The following is a 25,139-nucleotide window of genomic DNA, read 5'->3' as shown; positions in this document are numbered from 1 at the left end:
ACAAAACTAACATTTTGATCTCTGTCTGACCCTCATAAATATGTTTTCAGCTGCTTGTAAACTTGTAGGGAAAGGGGAATGATCATCACCCCAAGTAGCCCCCTAATATAGAAAATTATTGAGCTATAATTTGCCCACACGCAGTTTCTAGAAATATGAGATCATGAAGCTTTTTAAAGATGCTCAAAGAGAATTGCAGGTTTTGTTTGCTTTCCTTTTATAAAGCAAAAATGATGGGTAACTGAGAGATTAGCAAAGACAGAACTTATAAAGCAAAACACCAGAATTTAGCTATTTAGCTACCCCCTATCTATTAGATTTTGCCTTCCATCAAATGAATCTCCACCCCTTCTCATTGCTTCCATTACGACTTAATCTTTTTTCTTTTCTTTTCTTTCTTTCATTTTTTTATTTAGAGACAGCATGAGCAAGGGAGGAGGGGGAAAGGGAGGGAGGGAGGGAGAGAGAGAGAGAGAGAGAGAGAGAGAGAATCTTAAGCAGGCTCCATGCCCAGTGTGGGGCCCAACACAGGGCTCAATCTCACCACACTGAGATCATGACCTGAGCCGAAATCAAGCGATGCCTAACTGACTGAGCCACCCAGGCGCCCGTTATTATGATAAATTCTCATTTTTGCCCAACTCTTCACCTAATTAATTTCAAGAGTTAATCCAGGTTGTTTCCTTCTGTAGTAGACAAGCCCCTACAATGGCCCCCCCAGTGACCTTCTCCTGCTTTTCTTGCCGTTGTGTAATTCCCTCCCTTTGAACGTGCACTGGACCTAGTGACTTGCTCATAGTAGAGTATGTCAAGAGTGATGGGGGGTCACTTCCAAGATTAGGTTATAAAAGACCATGACTTCCATCTTGCTGGCATGCTCTGACTCTTCTTGCTTGTTCATTCTGATGAAGTCAGCCGCCATGTCGTGAGGAGCCTGGAGTAGCCCACGTGGTGAGGAACTGAGGCTGACTGCCAACAAGCAGTCAGGGAACTGAAGTCCTCAATCCACCAGCCCGTGAAGAACCGAATTCGCAAAAAACCATGTGAGTGGGCTTGGCGGTGAAGCCTGCCCACCGGGCCTTCAGTAACTGCAGCCCCAGCCCATGCCTTGATTGGCGTCTCTGAGAGGCTCTAAACTGTGGCTAAGCCACAGCTGGACTCCTGACCCACAGAAACAGAGATCATACATACTGTCTAGTCACTAAATTTGGGAGTTGTTACTCCATAATAGGTAACTAATATGCTCTATTTTTAAATCTTTTATTATTATTGTTTGCCACCTGGAATCAGAGTCCTTAATTGGTGTTTGCTATGTTATCTGAAAAAATTCTACTAAATAGTATTTGATTTATTATCCAATCTAATTGTCAAATAGTTGCTGAGTATCTACCAGATGTAGACGCGTGCTTGGCATAACATTACTAGCATTTTTCTTGCTTCATTAAAAAGTCTCTGCAGTGAGTCTTTCTTTTCTCCCTCTTCTTTTTTTTTTTCCTTTGTTTTATGCTTTAGTTAAGTGTCAGGAAGCAACCGTGAGCCCACAAGTGCCGGCTAAATTACTGAACGAAATAAAGATGGATAGAACACTATAAAATGCCTCTCTGAATGCATGTGAAATCAACTATTTTCTAAGGTAATTAAAAGCTGATTCCATATAAGCTCAGCAACCCACATGCCAGCTGTTCTCCCGGTACCTGCTTTGACTGATGAAGTCACTGAGCACCATCTTCATTTTATCTTCTGATGCTTTCTCTGAAATCTTGATCAATTCTCTCACTTCTTCTATACTTTCTTCCTGGAAACGAACCATACGGGTAGAGGGCTGAGGGGCAGAAGGAGACCCTGTAGTGGAGACCCTGATTGAAGTATCTCAGACATATTTTGCTGATTTTGTGTTTTAGAAATGAAGGAAGGTTTCCCTCATTTTCTTGTGTCTGAACTGGGAAATGCTGCTGCATTCTAACTTTGAAACTTCCTTTTCTTCATTGGAATCAGTCCAAAGACAAGTCTTCTCCTGCCTTGCTCAAACCCATCATTCCTATTCCAGATCATTTCCTAACAGGGAATCCTTTATTTGGCGTCTACCGTGGGGGGAAACTCATGTCAGGAAATACCTAACAAAGGAGATCAAATTAGATATGGCATAAAAAACTTCAAAAGCAACGTTCAAGTCAATTGATTATATGGGAATATAGTAATACTGAATAATCCTGATTTAAAGGGCATCAATTCTTCTGATTATAGGAGTTTGGGGCAGCGGGTGAGGTGGTATAGGAGAAGAGGACAGGTTGCATATGACAATGGCTTTATGCTTGCGTATTTAATAATCATACTTTTCTTTTTAGGCCTAAATTCTAGTATTCCATTCAGTGGCACTCAATGGAGGGATACGGCACTCAAAAGGCATGTTATCACTGCTTTGCCAGAATCTATAAAAATTGTATTACACATCAAAGTCTGATGTCTGGGGACATATGTTTCCCTCTTCCCCCTTCACTATAAGAACAGGCAAATTGTGGAGTGGTTAAAAATATAGGTGTAGGGTCAAGCAACCTCTGTTCAAATCCAGACTCTATCCTTATGACTGAACTAACCCCCGCATGCCCATTTTTGTGCAAAGTCAGTTGATAAGAGCGCCCACCTATAGCACCACCATAGAGAGGTGTGGACTTCTTCAGACGGTGCCTAGTGCTTAGTAAACAAACATTCAGTCATGTTAGGCATGATACACCAAGCATGGCAGGGATGTGGCACTGAGAAAGGAATTGGAAATGAATGGTAAAGGCAGCTATGGCCTCTAGGGAGGCATTCTGCTTTGGTTTGTCAAGCGCCGGGGCACAGGAGTCTCGTCTGCGACCGTGACACAATGAGGATGGCTCCAAAGGAGTGATTTGGAACACCGGGTGGTGGAGAAGAGACTGGGGAGACGCCATTTTTCTCCCCACCACCACCAAGGTGGGGCCTCGAGGATTGGTCCGCTGGGCCCACAGTAGAGGCGGGACCAGCCTACAGCAAACCACGCCCCTCCGCGCCGGGTAACTGCGTTTACCTACTGGAGTGGGATAGACCCTGTAGAACCAGAGGGACCCCTCCTCCAGGCCAGCGCTGCTGTATTGCTTGGATTAATTCTATAAATACACTGTCTAAGATATTTTGCCTGAAGGAGAAGCAAAACCAGCCTTACAAAGCAAGTCTGTGGCCTCCACATAATGTGACACCAAATCGCCCTCAGACTCTTATCTCCATGATGCCTGGAATCCCCAAGACCAGAGGCAATGCTTTGTTTCACACAACTAGAGACAGAATTATAAAGCAAAACAGAGAGAGAAATTTGTTCTTTCCTTAGCATAGGCTTTCATGGAATGAGAGGGTCACCTGGTGAGGCATGGCAGGACAGAAAGTAGAGGGCGCCCCAATGAGCTGTGTGGTGTGAGAAGAGAAATATGAGAGCAGGCACAAAGAAACCACGAAGGGCAGGGTGGAACAATCTGGCAGCCGTTGTATATTGGCCCTGTTATAAACACTTCCCTTCAATCCCTCAAATAACTATTGGCCCCTTTCAGGTGCCGGGTACTATGCCAGATGCCACAGAACAGTAGGAAATGGTTATTGACCAAATAAACACACCAATCAATTGTAAAATCCGGAGAGCCCTGAAGGTACAGCACAGGGTATTACAGGAGAGAGTAAGGGGGAGAAGTCAGAAGGCCTCTCTGAGGAAGTAGTTGAAACTGTGCTGTGGAGGTTAAGGGGTTACATAGGCAAAGCGTGGAGGGAAAAGTAGCTCAGGCAGACAGAACATCATGGAGGTGGCTATGAGGCATAAAGGAATTTGGTTTCTTCGAGAAACAAAAAGTCCAGTGCGCTGGGAACAAGGGAGAAAGTATGTGAGAGGCAGGACTGGAGAAGTGGCAGGACTTCACCGTATAGGCAATTCTCTGCCATGGGAAGGGTGTAGGATTTTCTATCAGTTGAAGCCAGGCTCCATCAGTTCTGTGAGAAAGTTGTCTATCTCCTGCCCTAATATCCTGATTAGGAAAACAGTCTATCCTTAGGTCCATTAATGTTAAGAAGCAGAACAGAGATTCTAATCCGGACAGTTTTATTTAAAGTCAAAACGTATTCTCATTCCCTTAGGTCCAGAAGGTAGAAACTATGTGCCCTCGTGCAGCAGCCACAATTTATTTGCATTTGAATTAAGGTCAAGACCCTCTACTGTGTGAATGAAAAGGTCCCTTTTGCCTCCAGCTGCCCAATGTTCAAATCCATCACCTGTGAGAGTCACCTACCAGCAGGTCCGCCATTTTCTCCAGCATGTTGGACCAATGCAGCCTAAACGTCTGGTCTCCCCAAGAACTGATAAAGTAGACACAGGGCTTCTTGGCGTCAAAAGGCAAATAGTTGTAATTCCTGTGAAAACAGGTTAGGTCTTGAAGTTAGTTGGCAATTGGTATTTTTCAGGCAATTCCAGCCACATGTTCATGTTTTGTATGGTCTTTGTGGGGTGGGGAAGGGTGGTGACAAAACAATCAAATTATTCACTGTGTTCTAATTGGGGACCCATGAACAATAAACAATGAACAGATATATGGCTACAATGGAAAGGTACTAACAGCTACCGCCATCAGACGCAGGACAAAGCCTAGAGCTGAGCACCAGGGGGCAGGGTTTATCAAGCAAGCCTTCTTCAAGGAGGAACTTCTCTTTCCAGATTAGAGGAGAGGAGAGGAAGGGAGGGGGGGGGGGGGGAGGAGAGGAGAGGGGGGGGAGGGGAGGGGAGGGGAGGAGAGGAGAGGAGAGGAGAGAGAAAAACCAACATTTTCATTTTAATGTCTGTAAGCTATCCACTGTGTGAAAATAAATTGAGATAACAGACGTGAATGAAATTGCTATAAAACTGTAAGAGCATAATATATTATTAATTAGGATGAAGAATCTAAACTGCAGCAACCATATGGCCATCCATCCATCCATCCATGCATCCATCTGTCCATCCATCCATGCATGCATGTATTCATGCATTCATCTACCCATGCATCCACCCATCCATCCATGCATGCATCTATGCATTCATGCATCCATCCACCCGTCATCCATCCATCCATCCATGAATCAAATATGTACTATTTCCAGGCCATGGTGCTGATAATGCAGGTTACCTACTTGGCTAAGAAGGGATAAGAGGGATAGCAAAGTAGCCAGATGGGGAGATGTGGAGCCAAAGGAAGTGTTTAAGGGTGGCAGTTGGATATGCTTAAATGCTGATGAGAATAAGACAGCTAACAGTGGGAGATCGAAGACACAAAACAAGGAACTAATTTGTCGGTTTTGGCTCCCAGGGAGGAAAGGGATGGGGTAAGGCAGGTAAGGTGGGAGAAGTGTGGCAAAAAGTTGATGTTCCCTAAGGGCAGCTATATTCTTTTTTTTTTTTTTTAATTTTTTTAATGTTTATTTACTTTTGAGACAGAGAGAGCATTAGTGGGGGAGGGGAAGAGAGAGAACACACAGAATCCGAAGCAGGTTCCAGGCTCCGAGCTGTCAGCACAGAGCCTGACGCAGAGCCCAAACCCACAGTCTGCAAGATCATGACCTGAGCCGAAGTCGGACCCTTAACAACCGAGGCACCCAGGCGCCCCACAGCAGCTATATTCTTGACTAGGTTTTCCCCAAGCCCCTCTAATTTTCCCAGAAACATCTGGGACCGCAAAAAGAGAAATGTGACAGGAAGGCCAAGGCAAAGTTCTCAAAATGGGCAGGGTGAGACATGTGGCCTGATAAACATGGACAGGGTTTGGAGTCACACACCCATAGAGGCAGACAGAGGAGAGACCAAGGGAGAGAAAGCTGTTTCCATCCCAAAAAGCTGAAGAGGACTCCAGCCTGAAAGAATGGATGGTTGTTCTTTTTAGCTCTCCAACCCAAATTTCCTCTGCAGACCATAAAAGTAGCAAAGGTGTCCGGTGTCTCTTCTGTAGAAGATAAACCAGCAGGTGTCCATTTAGAAGAGAAGCCAAATTAGTTCTTGGCTGAGACTGGGGTTGTTATTACAGCAGGAGAACAAAAAATAAATTAATTAAAAAGTTAGAAATTAAAATGCTTTCATCTCCTTTAAAATTACTACACCGAGAATCCTACAAAATACATTCTCACCCAGATTTTGTCCTTTGTTCCAAGGTTTCTGTGGCTCAGATTATTTTGTGCTAATGATGTTCAGGGCCTTCTCCTCTTTGATTCCCAGAGTCCTCCTAGTCTTACTGGGTCTGGGACTGCGATGCTGTGGTCTCTGGCAAACAGTACAGATGGAGCACAGCAGATGGAAGGGCACCATGAGGGCACCGTGCTGCCAGTGGAAAGAGAAGGCTGCCAGTTTGAATGGCTGCTCTGACACCAGACCAGGCTTGTGACTTTGGGCAAGGGTAGCCTTAGAGCCCTGAGAAGGAGATGATGAACTGCCATGGGATGTCCTGTGCTCTCGTCTCATTCCTGAACTCCAGCCTAATACATAAATTGTAGGTGAATGCATGTGCTTTCTAAAACTGGAAAGCCCAGACCAAACACAAGGAGTTTAATTTACTTTAATGAAGGCAACACACAAATCAATTGCGTGACCGTGTGCATGTGCAAGCATGTGTGTGTGCACGCACATATGGGTGTGGTATAGACACAGGATCTTTCAATTTAGCTACTGCCACCCTGGTTTGCCACTAGGTAGGCAGAGCCTCAATATAGTGACTGAGGAATATTTCTGAGAGACGGAAAGCCCAGGAAACATCAGCATGATTCATTTGGGTCTCCTTGATCCCGCTGGCCAGCACTAATATAAAGTCCATCCAAGGGTGCCTTGAGACTTCTCATCTCCTCCCAAACCATTCTCACATTAGATCTCCTGACATTCTCACCCATAGTCACCAATGGTCTAGTTCAACAAGGTGGGGAGGTTTTTACTGCCTGGTTCCAGTGAAAGGATGCAGAGTGCCTCTGAGTATTTCAGAAACGTTTCCCTGAGTTGCAGATCCAGTTATAGGACCCACTCATTGATCTCCTCAGTTCTGAGAATAGACAGAGAAGCCATCAAAGGCCATCTCAAGTTTGGGATCCTCGTTGCTGTATGGAAAGGAGGGTTTACAACTAACTATGCCTGCCAGAGAGCAAAAAAACATCCCAAAGAAGGTGGTCCATGGGAGGGACAGGATTTAGAAAATATAGGGCACACTTAAAAATGAGGGGATGAATAATTAAGATTATTTTTACTTTTGTCCCAAATACTCTCTTTTCACTGCTTAAACCCCTTCTCACCTTTTAGGATGTCACCTTTTCTGTGCCCTTTTTCAACTCCTCACCTCCTCCCCAGGGAAAGTAAGTTACCTGCCTCCTCTCTCTGCCTCCATAGTACCTTGTAGCAAACCCAGGTATAGTAATTCCTTAACTCATTCCAAAACATTTATGAAGATTTACTGTGTTCCAGGCTTTAGAAAGGAGCAGATACACAGGTAAATAAGACACGGTCCCTGCCCTCAGAGTGTCCACAGTCTAATAGGGAGACAGACAAGTAAAAACATCTTAATGCAATGTGATTGGTGCTTGGTGGAAGGAGTCTAGAAATCCAAATCAGACTTGGGATTCAGGGAAGGGAAGGTGGGCTTCACCTTGAAGGGTAACGGGAGCCAACAGTTCTGAGGAGAGGGCTTATTGCCTGGCAGAGGGAAGACCATCCTCACAGGCCCAGAAGCAGCAAACAGCAGGACACATTTGGAGAACCATCAGAGACATAGTGTGGCCGGAGGAAAGGCGGAGTTTGGGGCGTGACTGGAGACGGTGGTAGAGAAGTAGATGGGGATTGAGGCAACAAGCTGTGGCCTCTGAAAATAACCCTGAAAGCCACAGGCAGCCGATGAATGATGTCAGTTCAGGGAGTAACTGGCTCTGACAGAGAGTCTGGTGAATTTCTTGAAGATCCAAGCCAGGTTGGAGATTTTTAGGATAATCCGGGTCAAAGATGCCAATGGCCAAAATTAAAGAGATGACAATCGATACGAGAAATACTTGAGAGCCAAACTTTACCAGACTTCATTGCTGACTAGATGCGGGAAGGAAGGGGAAGAGGACAGCTGGTAACTTTCTGATTGGTGGTTCAGAGGACTCAGAGAGCGGGATGACCAGTCCATGAGATGGGAAAGATAGGAAGAGCAGCCAAGTTGTCTGGGAAGGCCATGAGCCTGGTGAACAACTTTGGGACCCCCAAGTGGAGGGTGTCTGGGTCTGATGCTCAGGGAAGAGGGCCATCTGGGGAAATGCACGTGGAGTCCTTGTGATCCTGACAGTGCTCGGAAAGCCGTGTCTAGGTCGGGAAGAGCAGAGAGAGTGATGAACGCCAGCAATGTTCCAATCTCCTCACGGGCAAAGGGGGGGGGGGTACTATGTTCTCTCAGGAGAACCCGATGAGATCCTAAAGCTCTTCCTCATGGCCCAAGGCTCAGAACACAGAAGACTCTCGCTGTGTGTGACTTCCCCTTCCTCTCACAAATCACTTGGTTGGTGCTTGACACCACTTTCTTCCAACAGAATTCTAGAATTTTACTTCTCTTTGCATGCTGAAAGTTTATGTGGGTTAAAGATCAGTGAGTGTGCATGGAGATGCCCCAGCTGCTTTCTGAAATGGTCTTTTTTTTTTTGGTGGCTGACAGTTGTTTTTTGAGTTCTTCAGTCTGACTGTGGCAGAAACAAGATAAGAAATGATGTATCCAATAATCCCACTGAGTTGAGTTTACATAATAACACAGAGCTCATGGGGGCGCCTGGATGACTCAGTCGGTTGAGCGTCTGACTTCGGCTCAGGTCATGATCTCGCGGTCTGTGAGTTCAAGCCCCGCGTCCGGCTCTGTGCTGACAGCTCAGAGCCTGGAGCCTGTTTCAGATTCTGTGTCTCCCTCTCTCTCTGACCCTCCCCTGTTCATGCTCTGTCTCTCTCTCTCTCTCTCTCTGTCAAAAATAAATATACATAATAGCACAGAGTTCAGATGAGTATAGTAACTGTTAACAGGATTTGGATTGAAATGTTAAATTCTGACCTTCCTACCTGGTTATGCTTCACAGTTATAGATAGGACAGTCATCATCATCATTGTCCTGCCCTTAGATGAATTACCTGGATGTGGCATTTGGAGAGTTGTCAACATGTCACGAAAGATTCAGTACAGTGAGACTGACCATGTTGCCCTTGCCTGTGCCTTGCTCCCATAAAATAAAAATGATGTTTCTGATCTTAGGGAAGAACTGAATCAAACAGCCCCAGAAACAGGTCGGACTCCCACTGTCAGAACCCTGGATGCTCTGCACTGCTGTGTCCCCTACCTGTTCCCTTCTGTCACAAGTGGCTTCTCTGGGTGAGTGGTGGAGACCACAGGGATGGCACCATTATGGGCTGCACCCCCTTCTCCTTCATGCAGCAATGGGAGGATGTCTTCTTGAGCTGATTCTGCTGACTTCTTCTTACTCCCATGATGGGACCCTCCATCAAGCAGGTTCCCAAAATTACCTATAGAGGCAGCAGCAAGGGGAGAGAGGCCAGGTATCAACAAGCAGAATCAGGCTACTTGGCCTAGGGGATCCACGGTCATATCCTTGCAGGGCAGAGAAGTAAGATCTCAGTATGAAGGTGGGAAGAATGACAGTCAGACCAAACAAATGAGATTGACAATGACGATGGGCCATCACCTTCATCCATCTTATGTTCTCTTTTGCAAAAACTACTCAAGTCACAAGTTACCTGGATTCCATCTCCACTTCCTTCTGCTCCTGTAAAGGAGACGCTCCCAATATGAATCAAGCCATTCTCTAATAGAATGCTCTTTCTTGGAAAGGTTTTCCCAGATGTGCATCAACCCAGGAAGATCTTTGGGAGTTACAATAAAAGCAACTACGATATGCACAGGACTTGGCATGTATTAACCCACTGTACTCTTGCAATAGCTCTATGAGGAATTATTATTCCCATTTTATAGATGAAGAAACTGAGACTCAGAGAAATTAAGTGAGCCTAGGCGTAATGGAACCAAGATTAGTAATCCAAGTCTGTCTGAATCCAAACTATACTCTTAGTCCTTTTATTAAAGTATGAAAATAAATCCATCCCTTACATATTGACGCTAGAGTAAACGAAGAATTACTCATTTCTTTCTGAGGTGCAAACTTCCACCAGAATTCTATCATCTCCATGTAAGACACTAGCTCATTTATTCAAGAAATAGGTATAAAGTCAATGCCATGTGCCAAGCACCGCATGTATCTGTACTTACCGATAGAAACTTCAAAGCTAATGGGTTTATCTCCAATCCTCCGGTCAATCATGGTAGCTTCAAAAAATGCTCCAAAGAGTAAAAATTCCTCATATTTTTCTGGTATAATCTATAGAAAGAAAAACATATTATACAGGCCTGGATCTATTTTTTTATTACCAATAAGCTGAATTAGTGATGTTAACTGGTCCAGGGTGATTTGTAGGCATTTCAGGCATTTTCTGAATGTCAATGTTAGCCTGAAATGGCACATCATTTCCCTACTGATCAGACAGGCAGGAACCAGGACCTACAAATCACACATCCAAATCCAGCCATTTATCTAGAATGATGTAATCTCAACCTTCTGAGCTCCTACCTTGCGATTAAAATCTTTTTTTTTTTTTATTTTAAAGGCAAAGGTTGGTATGTGCATCTTTCTGTGGTGCTATTGTTAAAACACAGGTCTGAAATCACCTTCAGGTGAACAGCCGTTTAGAAAACAAACAGAGTCACAGGATCAGACCTTCACATTGGAGCATCTTTTTATGGATTATACAGGATGACAACATACATTATGTTTTTTCCTCTTCAGAACCTCGAGAGGTCAAAATCTGGATCATTCCCATTTTATAGGTAAGGAAACTGAGGAGACTAAACTTAAGGTTAGGTTTAGTGACTTTCCCAAGTATTCCGATCACAGACCCAATGCGCTTGGGGCTCCGACATGTGCTAACCCAACGCCTTGGTGCTGCTCAAAGACAGACCTTACTCCCCAAACAACACAAGCCCAAACGAAAGAGACAGGAGGGCTAGGTACTTGTGCGAGCATCAGCCAATCCAGTGCATCCAGGACGAGCTATAAGCACTGCAATTCCTGGCATGAGGGTGCTCAGTCCCGGGATCACAGCTGCTTTTACACTGAAAAGGGCTTTAGAGTTCATCTGATCCAACTGCTTTCTATCCAAATAAACTAAAGCTCAGAGAGACTAAGGGGCTTCCCCAGGTCACACAGCAAGTTAAAGCCAGCCAAGATTTGAGGTCTGGTCTCCACCAAGACTGCCCTCAAGGAGCCTACACTGTGGAAGAGAGGACCATGACAGGTCACAAGACAGGAGCCATGCCAAGGTAACCACACTGTCTGGAGAGGACCCCTGTTGATGTGGAACAAGCTGATGGTTCAGGGAGCAGATGTAGCTAAGACACAGCATCACGTTTCTGAGCAAAGAGGCTGGATGTAGTGCCGTACAGTCGGGGCTTCCTGGTTTCGCAGCTGGATTTGTTACGTTCCATGGAAAAACCAATAAGGTTCATCCAAGGAAAAGAAGCAGTTGTGGCTTTAGAGCTGAAGAGCCCCATTCAGTCAAGAGCCCTGAGCCCTGTCCCACAGAGAGCCAACAGGTCTCAAAGGGTGATCCTTCCTTCACACAGGAGCCTCCTTGCTGTTGGGCTTAGGAGGAAATGTTTCTACTGACCAGAAAATGTTGGACAGGGTGGGGGCCCCATGTTGGATCTTAGTCACAAAGCACACACCCCTCCCACCTGCCGCCACTGTATCCACTGGCTACGATAGAGCCACATATCTCACCTTCCTGGGGCCAAGTTTACCCGCTGGGAGGAGGTTAAAAAGGATTTGGAGACCTGGTGGGAACGTAAGCCATGTAGACTGGAAAAGGGATGGCAGCCTCCTTAGCCAGATAAACCCTTTTTCAAATCCCAACCCTGCTACTTCCTAGCTGGTTGACTTCAGGCAAGTCATGTCCACTCCCTGGGTGTCATTTTCCCTGTCTGTGAAACCAACTTTGTCATAGGACCTACAGAGGCAGAAATGAGACCATCCACATGGAGCACCTTGTATAAAGCCTATACACACAAACGCCACAAAAATGGTACTCGTGGTATGTCGACAGACAGAATTCATCTTTTTTTTTTTTTATTTTTTTTTTTAACGTTTCTTTATTTTTGAGACAGAGAGAGACAGAGCATGAACGGGGGAGGGTCAGAGAGAGAGGGAGACACAGAATCGGAAACAGGCTCCAGGCTCTGAGCTATCAGCACAGAGCCCGACGCGGGGCTCAAACTCACGGAGTGCAAGATCATGACCTGAGCCGAAGTTGGCTGCTCAACCGACTGAGCCACCCAGGTGCCCCCAGAATTCATCTCTTAATCCAACCATCCTTCCAGGTCTAACTCAAACGGTCCTTTCTTTTGGAAGCATACCTTGATTCCTGAGCTGGAAAAAATGATGACGGTCATGTTTACTGAGCTCTTAGTACGTGTCAAATGTGGTATTAAGACTTTTACCTACTATCTCATATAATTCTCATAACCACCCTAAGAGGGAGATGCTTTTATTCTACTTGCGTAAATAGGAGGACAATGCAGTCTGAAAGGTTAAAATATCTGCTCAAAGTTACCAAATATGCCTAATATTTATTGAGCACTTACTACGTGCAAGGCTGTGTTCTTAGAACTTTGCATATGTTAAATCATTAAATCCTCACTGAGCCTAGGAAGTAGAGGTTATTATCGGAAATAAGCAGAAGGAGCTTAAGTCACTTGCCCGAAGATTCAGAGGCGATGTTTCTCCAGAGGTTGCGCCACTCGGGCCACATCTAAAATCCAGCTGTCTTGCTTGGGAACCCAGCATTTTAATTATTATACTTCACTCACTCCAGGAAATAACAGCACTTTACCTGTAGCTCATTATTGCACGCATCACTTTTTATTTCCTGTACATTTATTTTGTATATCTTACCTCCCCTTCTGTATCATAATTTCCATGGAGTCAGACTCTACATGTATTCCTACCAATATTGAGGATGATGTTTAAACAAGAAGCTACTCAGTACGTGTTTACACAATTTAGAAAAATGAGCACATCATCTGTTAGATTAGCTATGCTCTGTGAAAGCTTGGCATAGGGAGATAAGCTTTGATGATAGTGATGAGGGTAAGTTGGAAAAACCAGAATCATGGGATCTCATTTGTCCAGGTACGCAATGAGAGCGTGGCTGCAGCAAGGGAGAGAAGAGCTCAGGACCCTGGTGAGCTAAACAAGAAGATGATATAAGAAGGTGACCTCACCATGTTGGTAAGGTGAGCTCTGGGCTATTGAGGCTCTGGGGAAGGTAGAAACCCAATATTGTAGTTTTAAAATAGGTCCACAAATTCTTGGAAAATCCTCCCCTCAAAAGATGGAGCCCAATTCACCTCCCTAATTCCCCTGTGGGCTGGGCTTAAGTGACTCATTTCTAACAATTAGAATGTGTCATACATATCAGTGTGTGGCTTCTATGGATTTTGTCATAAAAGACATTGAAGTTTCTGCCTTGCTGTCTCTTGGATCACCTGCTCCACTCAAGGGGAAGCCAGCTGCCATGAAGACACTAAGCACTTAATGAAGGGTCCATGTGGTGAGGAACTGAGGCCTCCTGCCAACAGCCAACAAGGAACCAAGTCCCCCTGCCAACAGCCACGTGAGTGCGCCATCTTGGAAGTAGATCCTGCAGCTCCAGTCAAGCTGTCAGATGACTGCAGCCCCTGCCAACATCTTGATTGAAACCTCATGAAAAATTCGGAGCCAGAACCACCAAGTTAAGGTATTCCCAAACTCCTCATCCTCAGAGAAAATAAATGTTTGTTTTAAGTTGCTAAATTTGGGGGTGATTGTTATATAGTGAAAGGTAACTAATAAACCCAGCAAGAAACTGACCACAAACAAGAAGCAAAGATGAAAAGAGAAGGAAGGAAAAGTAAGGGTTTGAATGAGACTTGAATTTCTCTTCCCTACCTCCTTCTACACAACAGCCAAGATGGGCCCTTGGCCTTGTAGAAAATGTACACTCTATGAGAATTCCCAGATGCCCTTGCTTTCAGCTAGAATTTTTTTTCAGGTGGTATTAGCAAAATATCTTCAAGATATTGACTTGGGTTGAGAAAATCTTCTATTAGGCCCTTCCTACTTGGCAATTTCTATTTAGAAAAGAATGGCCGGTCTCTCAACAGTAGGAAAGACTGCCACGGAGTCAGATACAGGGGATATTGGCATGGGTGGCTACTTAAGGTACCCACAGTTTCTGGCCAAGTCCAAAAAATGTCATTTCCAAAGTTTCCATATACTCTGAAAAAATACACATAAATACAATCACATCAAGGCAATGTCAATCTTAAACACAACAACCTGACAGTACACATTTACAAAGAATATTTCCCAATATACAAGTTCATAAGGGAGAACAGGAGAGGTCCACGAAATACCCAAAGTAAGTCCAAACAACAGGGTAGAGAGCTCTAAATAGCTGCCCACTTGTAGTGGGAACAAACCATAGAAACACTGGTCACAGCAACAGCAAATGTATTGCCTGCCTACCATGTATGCGCAAAGAACCCTGCTGACCATTTTACAGGCACTCCCTCATTTACCCCCAGGAGATGACTATCACAGAGAGACTATTACTACCGCATTGTGGTGATGAGAAAACTGAAACATTGAGAGGTGCTACTATCAGAGCCATGAATAGAACCAATATCCAAGATTTCCAACCCTGGGCTCCAACCTCTCCCCCACACTGTATCTTAAGATGTATTGGATCCCAGCAGTAAAAATAAGCGGCTCTACCAGGGCTAAGCCGACCCAGACCAGCCATCGCCTCTCTTCCCCACCCAAAGTGAGTGTCTGGTTGACCTGAGAGATACACCCCCAGAGGTAGATCATCCAAGTTGAGAGCTGGAATCTACTCACTTCTGCTACTGACAAAACACAAGGTCCTTCATTTGCTTAACCAAAAATTACTCTTACTAATCTAAACAGTTGAGGGGATATTCACAGTTAGTATTCATCTTGGTGACCCAGATCTCTTTCGCATCATACAGAAGCAGGCTGGAAAAAATGCTAACATGCTTAATATTGAGTAATACACAGAAATAAGCATTCCTTTGAATTGTGATTCCCGCCCCCCCCCCCCCATCAGGCTTGGGCAGGGCAATAGGTTTCTCAAGTTCTTGTATCCCAACTTGTCACCCACTCTTCCTCTTCTTCATTCCCTATCCCACAATGCCTCACAACCAGAGCATATGCTATTCTAACAAACTAAACAAAATGAGGCCATGTGTGGAGCTCAGTCCATCCCCCCACCACCTACTTCCACCAGGTCTCCTAGAACACTTTTATTTCCCTTTCCTTTGGTTCCCCTTGGAATCTGTGTGTTGGGGGGACACTGGAGGAACTTATCATGAGCAGATGACTGGGACGTGTCAGGAAGAGGCAGCGGATTGCAGAAGGAGACCTGCGCATGCCTTTGGGGGCCCATGGGAACAGCTGGCCGGTGATGCTTCCACTCTGGGCTCACCTCACAGGGGCAGTGCTCAGACCTACCTCAGGGGGTGCATCGAAAGTTTCCACCTCGACCTCTGTTGAGTTGGTCTTGTCTGAAGCCTGCTGGGATTTTCCACCATCGGTCTTATCATCCTTGTCTTTACTGGAGCCTTTGGAAGACTTGGAGTCTTTGTCCTTAGAAGACGACTTGAGCTCCTTGAATGCCTTGGAAAACTTAGATTCCTGTGCCCCTCCTGAGAGGATCTCCACAGCAATTTCCACCAAGATTCTGCCCCTGAACGACACACCTTCTCCAAAGCCTTCATTCAGTTCCTGGTAGTCATCCATCAGACTGTGGTTCCTGGGTGAGCCATACAGGTTAATCCAGGCAGGTCCAAAGGTCGGTAGAAAGCCTACAAAAACCAAGCTTTAGTTGCCCGGTAAAGCAAGTTGATTATTTCGTGCTTTATGAACATTGTGCATGCCTGTGTAGAATGTAAAATATACAGAAAAGACAAGAGAAAATATTTATAGAATATCCCATCCCCAAAAGAGCCACAATTGCCATTTTGCTATATTTGCTGTATTTCTTTCTAGTCCTTGCATGCACATCTTTACACGTGTTCACAGCTGTAATGATACTATGAATGCCCACATGCATCGCTGTCGGTTCATTCACTCATCTAATATTTATTGACTCCTAACATGTGCCGGGCACTGTGTGGGTGCTAAACACACAGCCCAGTGGAGAAGAGAGCAAAAAGGAATATTAAACGGTAAATATTTGTAAGTGCTAAGAAAGAGATTTACATTGTGTTTCAAGAACAAATAAAACAGGCTGATGAGGCATGGAGAGGAGTCAGGCAGAGAGAGAGATTTTATCCCAAAGAAGGGTCAATTTTAAGAAGCAGAGATATTGTGTTAAAAGGGATAAAAAGATTTTATGGCCCCTGATGTCTAATTTTGAAAACACTTTTATACCTGTCTTTGAATACCATCAAGATGTTCCTGGAAAGTTGGAGTAAAACATGTTAACGTCGAGTTGAGAAATTCTGAAGGTGGGCAGGATGTGTGTTCTGCATAAAACAATCCCGTGGCAAACCCTTCCAGGATATGGAGACTTAAACAATGGGTATTTATTGAGGCTCTTCTATGGTGTCACACTGTGACTGGCAAAAAAAAAAACATGTAAATCTTGTCTTCTGCTTAAGCTAAGCCTTCAGTATATACGTGCATATATACACATACACAGACATATATGTGCATAAGTATATTTATCAATTAACACAGATTTGTAATGCAGAGAAAGATTGCCTTGGGATTTTAAGTATGGAGGGGTTTGGGGAGATATTTAGAAAGTTATCACCGGCTAATTTAGGTTTTGCAAATAAAGAGTAGAAGTCCTTTCTCCTGACTGATGAATGAGCTGGGACTCTCTATTCCCTCCCTGGCTCTCTGAATGCACAGTCAGCAGCACCTTCTTGCAATACTCCTGACCATGCGCTCCTATCACTGAGCTGGGGGCACGGTATTTTTGGACCATTTAAACATGTTAAAACCATTCTTAGCGTAGGGTTCCATACTGACCACACGGAGCTAGCTTGGCATTCTCTCTCTTCCTCTCCCCGACCTGTTCGCCACCCCTCCCCAACTTGGGCATGCTTCTCTCTCTCTCTCTCTCTCTCAAAATAACTAATCTTAAAATATCATAAGGTTGGAATCCTGGGAAGATGGCGGCGTAGGAGGACGCTGGGCTCACCACGTGTCCTGCTGATCACTTAGATTCCACCTACACCTGCCTAAATAACCCAGAGAACCGCCAGAAGACTAGCAGAACGGAGTCTCCGGAGCCAAGCGCAGACGAGAGGCCCACGGAAGAGGGTGCACGCTACACGGACTGGTGGGAGGGAGCCGGGGCGGAGGGGTGGCGGCCAAGCAGAGCCCCCGAGTTTGGATTGCAAAAGCGGAGGGGCCGGACGGAGTATGTTCCGACAGCAAGCGGGACTTGACATCTGGAAGGTTATAAGCTAACAGCTCTGCTCGGAGAACGGGAGGGCTGGGGGACAACGGGAGGGAGAGTTGCTGAGCCCCTGGACGACAGAGCTCAGCTTGTCGGGGAACAAAGGCGCTCGCCAGCGCCACCTCCCTCGCCCATCCCTCAGCCAAAAGCCCAAAGGGAACCAGTTCCTGCCAGGGAACTTGCTTGCACCACGCAAACACCCAAAGTTGTGCTTCTGCGGATCCATCCCTCCGGCGGGTCTGACTCCCTCCCGGCCGCAGAGCCCCTCCCGAAGCGGATCTCCAAAGGAAAAGCGAGCTGAGTCTGCCCCTCCCACCCTCGTGCACCTTGCCGATCCACCCCAGCTAATATCCCAGATCCCCAGCACCACAAGCCTGGCAGTGTGCAAGTAGCCCAGACGGGCCACGCCACCCCACAGTGAATCCCGCCCCTAGGAGAGGGGAAGAGAAGGCACATGCCAGTCTGACTGTGGCCCCAGCGGTGGGCTGGGGGCAGACATCAGGTCTGACTGCGGCCCCGCCCACCAACTCCAGTTATACACCACAGCACAGGGGAAGTGCCCCGCAGTCCCGCACCACTCCAGGGACTAGCCAAAACGACGAAATGGAAGAATTCCCCTCAGAAAAACGTCCAGGAAATAACAACAGCTAACGAATTGATCAAAAATGATTTAAACAATATAACAGAAAGTGAGTTTAGAATAATAGTCATAAAATTAATCACTGGGCTTGAAAACTGTATAAAGGACAGCAGACAATCTCTTGCTACAGAGATCAAGGGACTAAGGAACAGCCAGGAGGAGCTAAAAAATGCTATCAACGAGTTGCAAAATAAAATGGAGACAACTACAGCTTGGATTGAAGAGGTAGAGGAGAGAATAGGTGAACTAGAAGATAAAATTATGGAAAAAGAAGAAGCTGAGAAAAAGAGAGATAAAAAAATCCAGGAGTATGAGGGGAAAATTAGAGAACTAAGTGATGCACTAAAGAGAAATAATCTATGCATAATTGGTATTCCAGAGGAGGAAGAGAGAGGGAAAGGTGCTGAAGGTGTACTTGAAGAAATAATAGCTGAGAACTTCCCTGATCTGGGGAAGGAAAAAGGCATTGAAATCCAAGAGGCACAGAGAACTCCCTTCAGACGTAACTTGAATCGATCTTCTGCACGACATATCATAGTGAAACTGGCAAAATACAAGGATAAAGAGAAATTTCTGAAAGCAGCTAGAGATAAACGTGCTCTAACATATAAAGGGAGACCTATAAGACTCGTGACTGATCTCTCTACTGAAACTTGGCAGGCCAGAAAGGATTGGCAGGAGATCTTCAATGTGTTGAACAGAAAAAATATGCAGCCGAGAATCCTTTATCCAGCAAGTCTGTCATTTAGAATAGAAGGAGAGATAAAGGTCTTCCCAAACAAAAACTGAAGGAATTTGTCACCACTAAACCAGCCCTACAAGAGATCCTACGGGGGATCCTGTGAGACAAAGTACCAGAGACATCGCTACAAGCATGAAACCTACGGACATCACAATGACTCTAAACCCATATCTTTCTATAATAACACTGAATGTAAATGGACTAAATGCGCCAACCAAAAGACATAGGGTATCAGAATGGATAAAAAAACAAGACCCATCTATTTGCTGTCTACAAGAGACTCATTTTAGACCTGAGGACACCTTCAGATTGAGAGTGAAGGGATGGAGAATTATTTATCATGCCACTGGAAGTCAAAAGAAAGCTGGAGTAGCCATACTTATATCAGACAAACTAGACTTTAAATTAAATGCTGTAACAAGAGATGAAGAAGGGCATTATATAATAATCACAGGGTCTATCCATTCAGGAAGAGCTAACAATTATAAACGTCTATGCACCGAATACAGGAGCCCCCAAATATATAAAACAAGTACTCACAAACATAAGCAACCTTATTGATAAGAATGTGGTAATTGCAGGGGACTTTAACACTCCACTTACAGAAATGGATAGATCATCTAGACACACGGTCAATAAAGAAACAAGGGCCCTGAATGATACATTGGATCCGATGGACTTGACAGATATATTTAGAACTCTGCATCCCAAAGCAACAGAATATACTTTTTTCTCGAGTGCACTTGGAACATTCTCCAAGATAGATCACATACTGGGTCACAAAACAGCCCTTCATAAGTATACAAGAATTGAAATCATACCATGCATACTTTCAGACCACAATGCTATGAAGCTTGAAATCAACCACAGGAAAAGGTCTGGAAAACCTCCAAAAGCATGGAGGTTAAAGAACACCCTACTAAAGAATGAATGGGTCAACCAGGCAATTAGAGAAGAAATTTAAAAATATATGGAAACAAACAAAAATGAAAATACAACAATCCAAACGCTTTGGGATGCAGCGAAGGCAGTCCTGAGAGGAAAACACATTGCAATCCAGGCCTATCTCAAGAAACAAGAAAAATCCCAAATACAAAATCTAACAACACACCTAAAGGAAATAGAAGCAGAACAGCAAAGACAGCCTAAATCCAGCAGAAGAAGAGAAATAATAAAGATCAGAGCAGAAATAAACAATATAGAATCTAAAAAAACTGTAGAGCAGATCAACAAAACCAAAAGTTGGTTTTTTGAAAAAATAAACAAAATTGATAAACCTCTTGCCAGGCTTCTCAAAAAGAAAAGGGAGATGACCCAAATAGATAAAATCATGAATGAAAATGGAATTATTACAACCAATCCCTCAGAGATACAAGCAATTATCAGGGAATACTATGAAAAATTATATGCCAACAAACTGGACAACCTGGAAGAAATGGACAAATTCCTAAACACCCACACTCTTCCAAAACTCAATCAGGAAGAAATAGAAAGCTTGAACAGACCCATAACCAGCGAAGAAATTGAATCAGTCATCAAAAATCTCCCAACAAATAAGAGTCCAGGACCAGATGGCTTCCCAGGGGAGTTCTACCAGACGTTTAAAGCAGAGATAATACCTATCCTTCTCAAGCTATTCCAAAAAATAGAAAGGGAAGGAAAACTTCCAGACTCATTCTATGAAGCCAGTATTACTTTCATTCCTAAACCAGACAGAGACCCACCAATAAAAGAGAACTACAGGCCAATATCCCTGATGAATATGGATGCAAAAATTCTCAATAAGATACTAGCAAATCGAATTCAACAGCATATGAAAAGAATTATTCACCATGATCAAGTGGGATTCATTCCTGGGATGCAGGGCTGGTTCAACATTCACAAATCAATCAATGTGATACATCACATTAATAAAAGAAAAGATAAGAACCATATGATCCTGTCAATTGATGCAGAAAAGGCCTTTGATAAAATTCAGCAATCTTTCTTAATAAAAACCCTCGATAAAGTCGGGATAGAAGGAACATACTTAAAGATCATAAAAGCCATTTATGAAAAGCCCACAGGTAACATCATCCTCAATGGGGAAAAACTGAGAGCTTTTTCCCTGAGATCAGGAACACAACAGGGATGTCCATTCTCACCGCTGTTGTTTAACATAGTGTTGGAAGTTCTAGCATCAGCAATCAGACAACAAAAGGAAATCAAAGGCATCAAAATTGGCAAAGATGAAGTCAAGCTTTCACTTTTTGCAGATGACATGATATTATACATGGAAAATCCGATAGACTCCACCAGAAGTCTGCTAGAACTGATACATGAATTTAGCAAAGTTGCAGGATACAAAATCAATGTACAGAAATCAGTTGCATTCTTATACACTAACAATGAAGCAACAGAAAGACAAATAAAGAAACTGATCCCATTCACAATTGCACCAAGAAGCATAAAATACCTAGTAATAAATCTAACCAAAGATGTAAAAGATCTGTATGCTGAAAACTATAGAAAGCTTATGAAGGAAATTGAAGAAGATACAAAGAAATGGTAAGACATTCCCTGCTCATGGATTGGAAGAATAAATATTGTCAAAATGTCAATACTACCCAAAGCTATCTACACATTCAGTGCAATCCCAATCAAAATTGCACCAGCATTCTTCTCGAAACTAGAACAAGCAATCCTAAAATTCATATGGAACCACAAAAGGCCCCGAATAGCCAAAGTAATTTTGAAGAAGAAGACCAAAGCAGGAGGCATCACAATCCCAGACTTTAGCCTCTACTACAAAGCTATAATCATCAAGACAGCACGGTATTGGCAAAAAACAGACACATAGGCCAATGGAATAGAATAGAAACCCCAGAACTAGACCCACAAACATATGGCCAACTAATCTTTGACAAAGCAGGAAAGAACATCCAATGGAAAAAAGACAGTCTCTTTAACAAATGGTGCTGGGAGAACTGGACAGCAACATGCAGAAGGTTGAAACTAGACCACTTTCTCACACCAGTCACAAAAATAAACTCAAAATGGATAAAGGACCTGAATGTGAGACAGGAAACCATCAAAACCCTAGAGGCGAAAGCAGGAAAAGACCTCTCTGACCTCAGCCGTAGCAATTTCTTACTTGACACATCCCCAAAGGCAAGGGAATTAAAAGCAAAAATGAACTACTGGGACCTTATGAAGATAAAAAGCTTCTGCATAGCAAAGGAAACAACCAACAAAACTAAAAGGCAACCAACGAAATGGGAAAAGATATTTGCAAATGACATATCGGACAAAGGGCTAGGATCCAAAATCTATAAAGAGCTCACCAAACTCCACACCCGAAAAACAAATAATCCAGTGAAGAAATGGGCAAAAAACATGAATAGACACTTGTCTAAAGAAGACATCCAGATGGCCAACAGGCACATGAAAAGATGCTCAACATTGCTCCTCATCAGGGAAATACAAATCAAAACCACACTCAGATATCACCTCACGCCAGTCAGAGTGGCCAAAATGAACAAATCAGGAGACTATAGATGCTGGCGAGGATGTGGAGAAATGGGAACCCTCTTGCACTGTTGGTGGGAATGCAAATTGGTGCAGCCACTCTGGAAAACAGTGTGGAGGTTCCTCAAAAAATTAAAAATAGACCTACCCTATGACCCAGCAATAGCACTGCTAGGAATTTACCCAAGGGATACAGCAGTACTGATGCATAAGGGCACTTGTACCCCAATGTTTATAGCAGCACTCTCAACAATAGCCAAATTATGGAAAGAACCTAAATGTCCATCAACTGATGAATGGATAAAGAAATTGTGGTTTATATACACAATGGAGTACTACGTGGCAATGAGAAAGAATGAAATATGGCCCTTTGTAGCAACATGTATGGAACTGGAGAGTGTGATGCTAAGTGAAATAAGCCATACAGAGAAAGACAGATACCATATGGTTTCACTCTTATGTGGATCCTGAGAAACTTAACAGAAACCCATGGGGGGAGGGGAAGGAAAAAAAAAAAAAGAGGTTAGAGTGGAAGAGAGCCAAAGCATAAGAGACTCTTAAAACCTGAGAACAAACTGAGGGTTGATGGGGGGTGGGACGGAGGGGAGGGTGGGTGATGGGTATTGAGGAGGGCACCTTTTGGGATGAGCACTGGGTGTTGTATGGAAACCAATTTGACAATAAACTTCATATGTTGAAAAAAAAAACATTCTTAGCTTGTGACCCATACAAAGATATTTGGCAGGCTGGATGTGGCCCATGGACCATAGCCTGTTAACATCTGATCTAATCTAAACCCTTCATTTTTCATTTAAGATACCTAAGGCCCAAAGAGAGGGAGTGACTCCTCAAGGCCACACAGCAATGTTCGTGGAAGACCTGGGACCAGGACCAAGCCTCCTGGCTCCCACAGCCCGGCTCGACCTACTGCCCTAAACCCACACCACAAACCACACAGAGCTTACAAGTGCCTACCACACTGCCTGCTCCAATCCTCTTGTTTTAACGACGAGGGCTTCAAACCAATTATTTTGTGGCCTCATTTCCAAGTCAGACAGATAAGGCTTTACCTCTATCTCCGTCCTGTTCACTGGAGATTTTCTTCAGGTCGATGAAATGGGTGGCCAATGCGACATCATTCATGCTGCCTTCATCCCACACCTGGAGTTTTACCCTCCGACACAAAGGAGGGAACATTTCCTTGAAGACCACCTGTTCGTGCCACACAGGATCAGCACAGTTCTTCTGCACTGTAGTTCGCCCCTAAAAACAAAGCGAGCAGGATGTGAGCTGTTGAAGGAAATGAAAGATGTCCCTGACCTGACCTGACTTCAAGCCAACTGGCAAACCAAGTTGCCAGACATAATGAACCTGCTTCCACCCGATACCCATGGAAATATGTTGTACCCAGGAACATTATAGTAGCCTCCCCTTACCCACAGGGGAATGGATTCCAAGACACCAGTGGATGCCTGAACCCACAGACAGAACCTGAGATGCACTCTTTTTCCTTTATGTACATACCTATGATAAAGTTTAATTTATAAATAAGGCACGGTAAGGGATTACCAACAATAACTGGTAATAAAATAGAACAATTAAAACAATATACCCTAATAAAAGTTAACATAGATCTTAGCAACTTCAGCATATGATTTCTTTCCTTTTAGTATTAAGTCAAGAACTTTCAACTTTCGCTTAAACACTTTATAGCTTCTCTTTGGTGTATCCGAATTGCCAGGATCACTGTTCCTGCATCCAAGGGCCATTATTAAGTAATATAAGGCTATTTGACCTCAAGTACTGCCATAACACCACAGTGGACCTGATAACGTGGCCAGCTACTAAGTGACCAACAATAGACAGTGTGGATACACCGGACAAAGGGATGATTCACATCTGGGTAGGATGGGGCAGGATAGCGCGAAATTTCAACACGCTATTTGGAACAGTGTGCAATTTAAAACTCATTGATCATTTATTTCTGGAATTTTCCATTTAATAATTTCAGGCCATGGTAGACCATGGGTAACTGAAACCACAGAAAGCAAAACCACAGATAAGGGAGGAATACTGTGCTGACGTCCTACCCCGCACCAGACACCATGCCAGGCATCAGGGACAAAGGGAGTAATGATGGGTCCTGCCCTCTGGAAGTCCTTGTAATCACAAGATTACAAGATCAAGCCAACATGCATGTTATGAACATAACTTGTTCCATGCATCTCTAGGAATGCAGCAGATATAGTTAGACCCTGAGTTTGTGTCTTAGAAAAAGGCTTTTATAAGGGCTTTGTGCACTTCCCCCATCTGGACCTCAGTTTCCTCATCATAAAAATGGAGGTGATGTTCTATAGGACTGTCAAGGGGTTCAAGTAAAAAATACTCCAGTGTTCACCCTGCCAAGAGGAGGGTTAGGGTAGCATATATTGTAAGGATAGAGACACCATATGTGCCAGCTGAAGCTTCAATGTCCAGCCAACAAGGATTAAGCTGTGACCATGTGCTTAGGCCCTGGTACTTCCAATGGCTCTTGAGTAGGGAACAACAGAGAACAGAAATGTCCAGGCTTACAGAGGACAAGGACTACTTGTGAAGCCTGGGGAGCAGGTTGGGAGGCAGATGGCAATGCTACAGAGC

General features: G+C 44.1%; 1 protein-coding gene across 2 annotated transcripts in view; it reads right to left on the bottom strand.

Moving 5' to 3' along the window:
- The window catches only part of FER1L6 (fer-1 like family member 6), a 164,489-nt gene that overhangs the window by 85,545 nt on the left and 53,805 nt on the right, over positions 1–25,139 (bottom strand). For both annotated transcript variants that reach the window (XM_019459903.2, XM_053896193.1), the window contains exons 10-15: positions 23,570–23,762; positions 15,651–16,003; positions 10,295–10,403; positions 9,351–9,534; positions 4,290–4,410; positions 1,695–1,795 (exon numbers count right to left, since the gene is read on the bottom strand). In XM_019459903.2, the coding sequence (XP_019315448.2) occupies positions 1,695–1,795; positions 4,290–4,410; positions 9,351–9,534; positions 10,295–10,403; positions 15,651–16,003; positions 23,570–23,762 (1,061 nt within the window). The remainder of the gene's footprint in view (positions 1–1,694; positions 1,796–4,289; positions 4,411–9,350; positions 9,535–10,294; positions 10,404–15,650; positions 16,004–23,569; positions 23,763–25,139) is intronic.

This window comes from Panthera pardus, unplaced genomic scaffold, assembly GCF_024362965.1.
Source record: "Panthera pardus isolate Hobbes unplaced genomic scaffold, ASM2436296v1 HiC_scaffold_7, whole genome shotgun sequence".
NCBI lineage: Eukaryota > Metazoa > Chordata > Mammalia > Carnivora > Felidae > Panthera > Panthera pardus.
The sequence above is the reverse complement of the archived record's forward strand: the minus strand, read 5'-3'. Positions and strand labels throughout refer to the sequence as shown.